Genomic DNA, 5,332 nt, shown 5'->3' on the forward strand with positions numbered 1-5,332 from the left:
CAATGCAATTCTGTCAAGCACCAAATCACATACGATCTCAACTCAGCATACAATTCACAAATCACAATTATACGATGATCCAACCGTCGAATCCTTACGGATCGCCTAGAGAATCATCTTTACCAATTTATACCATGATCCAACGGTTGAATCCTCACGGATCGCCCTTAGGATCATCCTCTCAAAATTATACGAAGATCCAACGGTTGGATCTTCCCGGATCGCCTTTAGAATCATCCTCACAAAATTATACGACGATCCAACGGCCGAATCCTCACGGATCGCCTAGAGGATCATCTTTACCAATTTATACCATGATCCAACGTTCGGATCCTCATGCATCGCCCATAGGATCATCCTCTTGAAATTATACGAAGATCCAACGGTTGGATCGTCCCGGATCGTCTTTAGAATATTCCTCACAAAATTATACTATGATCCAACGGTCGGATCCTCATCCGAGACCACACAGTCATCGGAACACTTCTACGATCAATATATCAAAAGGTACAAGTCGATCGGACGGCCTGATCCTCACGAATCAAAACCCATTTACGCCAATATATCGAAACTACATTTCGTAACAACTAAGACTTTATTAAATTTACGCCAAACAAGAATTAATACCAAAAATCTCGGTCATTACAACGGTCGATCCTCACGGATCGCCTTTTGGCTGCACAACACCTCCAGCCATGGCGACTCGTCTCGTTCAAGACTCGAAGACTTGAAGGTGGGAAAGAAAAACACCCGTGTATAGGTTTTTTGTTTTTTTTTTAGAATAAGAAAAATTATAAAAATGCCCTGGTTGAAAAAAAAAAAAAAAAAAAAAATTGGGGAACCCGCATGGGTAATGGGAAACCCCGCCCCCGCTTGACAAATGCGGGGAAAACCCGCGGGTACCCCGTCCCCGCCCCTGCCCCCGTTTGCCCATTCCTACTTACACCAACATCTCGTCCGGTCGCACTCGACGCACGCCGGCGAGGCTAAGAGCCAGAGCCAACGTGGCGGCACTGCCGGACGAGAACAACCAACAACAGCAACAAAGAATAGGTTAGGGTTAGCGCGTTTAGTAATTATGTAGTTTTTTGAATTTAGAAATGGAGTATGGTACTCTTTCCATCATCGGTGTGTGTGGCAAGGTTTAACAAGCCCACTCTAGACTCGTTGATTATGTAAGTTTATTCCAGGAATGAACGATTTACTCTCTTTGATAAAGTCAAAAGATAATAGGAACTAATTGATAATTTCATTCCAGTTCAGTACATTCATCCAGCCTTGATCATCCTATTTATAGAAAAAAAAAAAAAACAATTGCACAGTGTCATTATATCATCCACATCTGAAGTTTGGTTGCAAGGGTAAAAACGAAGGAGATCGAATCAAGCAATACGAGGTGCAATGGCCAATGGGAAATAGGATTAGTGGAGCATAAGGAACCCGACTTCCCTTACGTCAAAACGAGTGGAGTAATTAACAAAAAAAATAAATCATTGATAAAATTAACATTCCTGCCCCTATAGCTCAGTGGTAGAGCGTCAGTCTTGTAAACTGAAGGTCTGTAGTTCGATCCTGCATGGGGGCATTGCTTTTTTTCCTTTCACTGTTTTGGATTTTGTGCAGAAGGACATTCTATTGTTAACAAGAAGACAACCATACATGCATTGATTTTTTTTTCTTTCACTGTTTTGGATTTTGTGCAGAAGGACATACTATTGTTAACAAGAAGACAACCATAGTTCCATAGTTAAGCTACCCCAAAAGATCAGCTCAGCTCTAAGAGATCTCCTATACTAAAAGACTTGTCAGTTGATGAGCTGAGTACTAATATGACACAAAAAAACTTCATGATCAAGTAGCACATTTCTGGTTGTGGATTTTGCCATCACCAAGGGGCCTTAGCCACTTGTTGGAGCATATCCTCAAGCTTTTCTGAACTCACATTTTGAGTCTCAGTCTCTACTTCCAACAGCCTGCTTATGGTCCTTTTCACTTCCAACAGCTTTGCCTCCAAGGTTCTCATCTCTACTTCTGCTTGTTCCCTTTCATGTCTTGCCTCTTTACCTCTTTTTGACTCTGAAGCGAGACTTGCAAGCTTGTCTAGCCGGGTACGCAGGAAACCAACATTCATGCCAAACACCTCAAAGGCCTGTAGAGTCTTATTCCAAGTTGGAAAATTACATTCTAATGTGGAAGCCTTGCAGGTCCTTATGCCTTCTGCGATGGTTGTTATTTCAGAAATTGCCCCGGTTATGAGTTGCCAATTAAGACCATCCAGAAGACGTTCATGAAGGTATGCGTTTTGACTGCAGCAAAGGTCATAGTACTTAGCCAAAACTGGTTTGGGAAACTCGGAATTTATGATGAAACCATCGACGATGATGTTGAAGTTCTCCAAGGAGCTCACTTCTTTGAAAGGAATCACAGACTCTGCGAGTCCAATTCCATCAAACACTTCAGAACCAAGACCTCCAGTATCATTTTCAGACAGATCAGCAATCGGACTGGATTTAGTATTGCAGGCTATGGTGTTATAGTTTTGAGGATTTTCCACCGAAATAGGTCTAATATCCTCATATTCTGCCCCTTCACAAGTAGTAATGTCCCCTGCAATCATTGAAATGATGTAGGAGGATCAAAGACAGTAACAATTATGATTATCAAAAAATGACAAAAATAACTTTTCAAATTTTGAAGCAACCTACCAGTATCCATTTCTTTAATGCAAACACCTAGGTTCATAAGGCCAAGAGAGCAATCCGATTCATCTGAACCCTTTGATCGAACAATATACACCTAAAAAGTAGGCAGCAGAATTGAGCTGTTTGTGAGTAGTATCTAAAAAGCAGTTATAACAATGTATAGTCTATGCGTAACAGCCCATTTTAGAGGCTCCATTAAAAGAATAATTAACAATTCTTCAAAGGAGTGAGTTAGCATTATCCTTTCTCTACAAATCACACACGAGCAATGCCATCTATATATAAGACATATGAATATGATTACCTATACAAATGCACAAGGAATTTAATTAATCATGTCCTTCTTTTTTAAATAACTGGTTATTATATCACATCATGATCCAAATCTTGATGGCCTTCCCAACATCTATCCTCATATATACTTTACACTGTCTGATTTGTAAAGCAATGAACAATAATTTAAGGCATTGATATTCATCTCTGATTTAAACACTTTAAACCAGAAAACCTCTCCTTTATTAAACTAAGGATTCACACTCATTTCAAGAAGGTTACATCAGTTACCTTGAACTTTGAAGGAGTGACACGATGGAAAACTACCACATCTCCCTCCACTAACTTGTGAGCAATCGAAAAGCCTCTCCATCCACCACTTAGTCCAACCTTGTCCGCAAGATATTTGGTTTGGTATTCTTCCCCACTTTCATCTTCCAAAGCAATCATCGTGTCATGTTTTGGCAAATGCACACAACAGAATTTCTTAGGAAGACCCTGCACAGCATATAAAGATATCATCCTACTTATCTATACCTTCATATAATCTTATTACACAATTGTGAAGAGAGTGAGTGAGATTTACAAGCCAGAATCCTCCCGTAACATGTGACGGTAGCATAACTTTGATCAGTGTAGGAAACCCTGGTGCTAAACTTGCTTCAATCTCTTTTGCTCTTTCCAGAACAGAGAGCTGAGCTTGGGAAGTGTCATATACGCTTTCTTCTGTTGCTCTCTTTAATCTCTTTGGTTTAAGACTACTGGTAAAATATTGGGGTTTCATTTCACTTTGTAGCAATCATTATTGAATTAGGAAAAACAAATTAAAAAGTAATTTAACAATAGTCACTGACCTTTCAGACTTGATGGATTTAGCATTGACCATCTGTATTCAAAAGTTGCATACTGTTCAGTCAAAGGAAGAGAGGTGTGTATGGACTTGTTACTCAACCACTACAAGCCCAAAAGCTTAGATTCTAGGCAACAAATTAACATTCTCAGTTACAGCCATGGCAAAACCATGTAGGTACTATAAGTGCAGGTGTAGCCCCCTTGAAGGGTCCCAAAGATAGGTACTATACACAGTGGGGTAGAACTTAACTCCATAAACTGGGAAAGGCTACCTATGTAATTGTGTATTGCATATTCCCCTTACAGTTTCAAGCTAGCTAACCAGGGCTTCTTAGGACTAGAGCTAACACAACATGTATAATAAGTACTAGAACCGAAAAACCTTAGGGTGTTAAAGAAATGCGTCAACAATGCATATGAAGCTAAATAAATCGAACTAAGGCATTTATGTGCAAGACTATATTTTCGACCAGTTCTACAGATGGTGATGGCATAATTTTCAGGATTTCTAGCATATTCTTGAACAGAAAACATAGGCCAGGGAAACAGATACAAACACATATCTCTGTAAGTTCTGGGTAGACCATCATGTGGCATCAATTTTGAGAAGCAGATTGCTTTTGTTTTTCAAAACGTCCAAATTGCAGACAATGAACATAAAAATGAAGACTTGTTGTCTGCATCAAGTCTATTGCACATAACATTTTCCAAAGCAGGCACATGTGGACATTTACCGGACTCAAACTCTTTGATGACCATCCAACGAACAAATAAACAAGCAGACCAAAAGCATGAGTGAAGAAAGAAAGAAAGAAAGAAAAGATTAGAAGGGCTTAGCATAAATGGTGTTTCTGACATTAATGTTCTTGGTTGTCTGTTCGAGACATGAAGATTTTCTCTTCAACAGCTTTTCTTCCTTGTTTGGTGATCTTCCCCTCTTAATCTGCAACACCTGCTAATTGAACAGTCACTTATTACTCTGTTAAGTGTTAACAAAAACCAAAGCCATAGAATTACATGAAGAAACACACAGAAAGGGACAGAGAGAGGGAGGGTTTACTTTGGAGCTCTGTTTCTGTTCTTGAACAATCGCCATGGTTCTCTCTCTCTCTCTCTCTCTCAAAGTCTGGCTCTGTTTAATGGGGAAGAGAGAACACTGAAAGAGTCGGAACTCGGAACAGTAGAGTGGCGTAATAAGAGGGGGGAAAGATGAAAAGACCGTTCAATTCAAATTTTGTATTTCTGTCAGACACTCACTCGAGGCCTACAAGTTTTGCATATAAATGGAGCGCGTTTCCAAAACTAACAGGGGCTCTCTGGACATTACAGCTTTTGGTATTTGAATTACTACCGTGGTTAATTACGTGAATGAACCGCGTACAATGTTTAAAAATAGTCTGCACTTAGAATTGAAGAAGATTGAAATTTAATTTGACCACATTCAATAAATCAGTATTAATTAAGTAAAGAAATCTTCGGAGGTTAATTAATAACCTTAAAATGTT

The 5,332-nt window shown here is 39.4% G+C and overlaps 1 protein-coding gene and 1 non-coding gene across 3 annotated transcripts; one reads left to right on the top strand and one right to left on the bottom strand.

Annotated features, from left to right (window-relative positions):
• Nucleotides 1–1,513: 1,513 nt before the first annotated feature.
• TRNAT-UGU (transfer RNA threonine (anticodon UGU)) lies at nucleotides 1,514–1,585 on the top strand. The gene has a single exon. It is a non-coding gene; the product is annotated as a tRNA-Thr (tRNA).
• A 71-nt stretch (nucleotides 1,586–1,656) lies between these two features.
• LOC133740081 (B3 domain-containing protein Os01g0234100-like) lies at nucleotides 1,657–5,053 on the bottom strand. 2 transcript variants are annotated; one of them, XM_062167939.1, is made up of 7 exons: nucleotides 4,888–5,053; nucleotides 4,684–4,779; nucleotides 3,830–3,861; nucleotides 3,562–3,736; nucleotides 3,267–3,473; nucleotides 2,706–2,796; nucleotides 1,657–2,607 (listed from the first exon to the last, which is right to left on the bottom strand). In XM_062167939.1, exons 1-7 carry the CDS (start codon nucleotides 4,921–4,923, stop codon nucleotides 1,886–1,888), a joined length of 1,359 nt encoding a protein of 452 aa, XP_062023923.1. In that variant the 5' UTR covers nucleotides 4,924–5,053; the 3' UTR covers nucleotides 1,657–1,885. The 2 variants fall into 2 exon arrangements, with proteins under 2 accessions (XP_062023923.1, XP_062023922.1); XM_062167938.1 differs by having other exon boundaries at nucleotides 4,684–4,782.
• Nucleotides 5,054–5,332: the final 279 nt, after the last annotated feature.

This window comes from Rosa rugosa, chromosome 3, assembly GCF_958449725.1.
Source record: "Rosa rugosa chromosome 3, drRosRugo1.1, whole genome shotgun sequence".
Lineage (NCBI taxonomy): Eukaryota > Viridiplantae > Streptophyta > Magnoliopsida > Rosales > Rosaceae > Rosa > Rosa rugosa.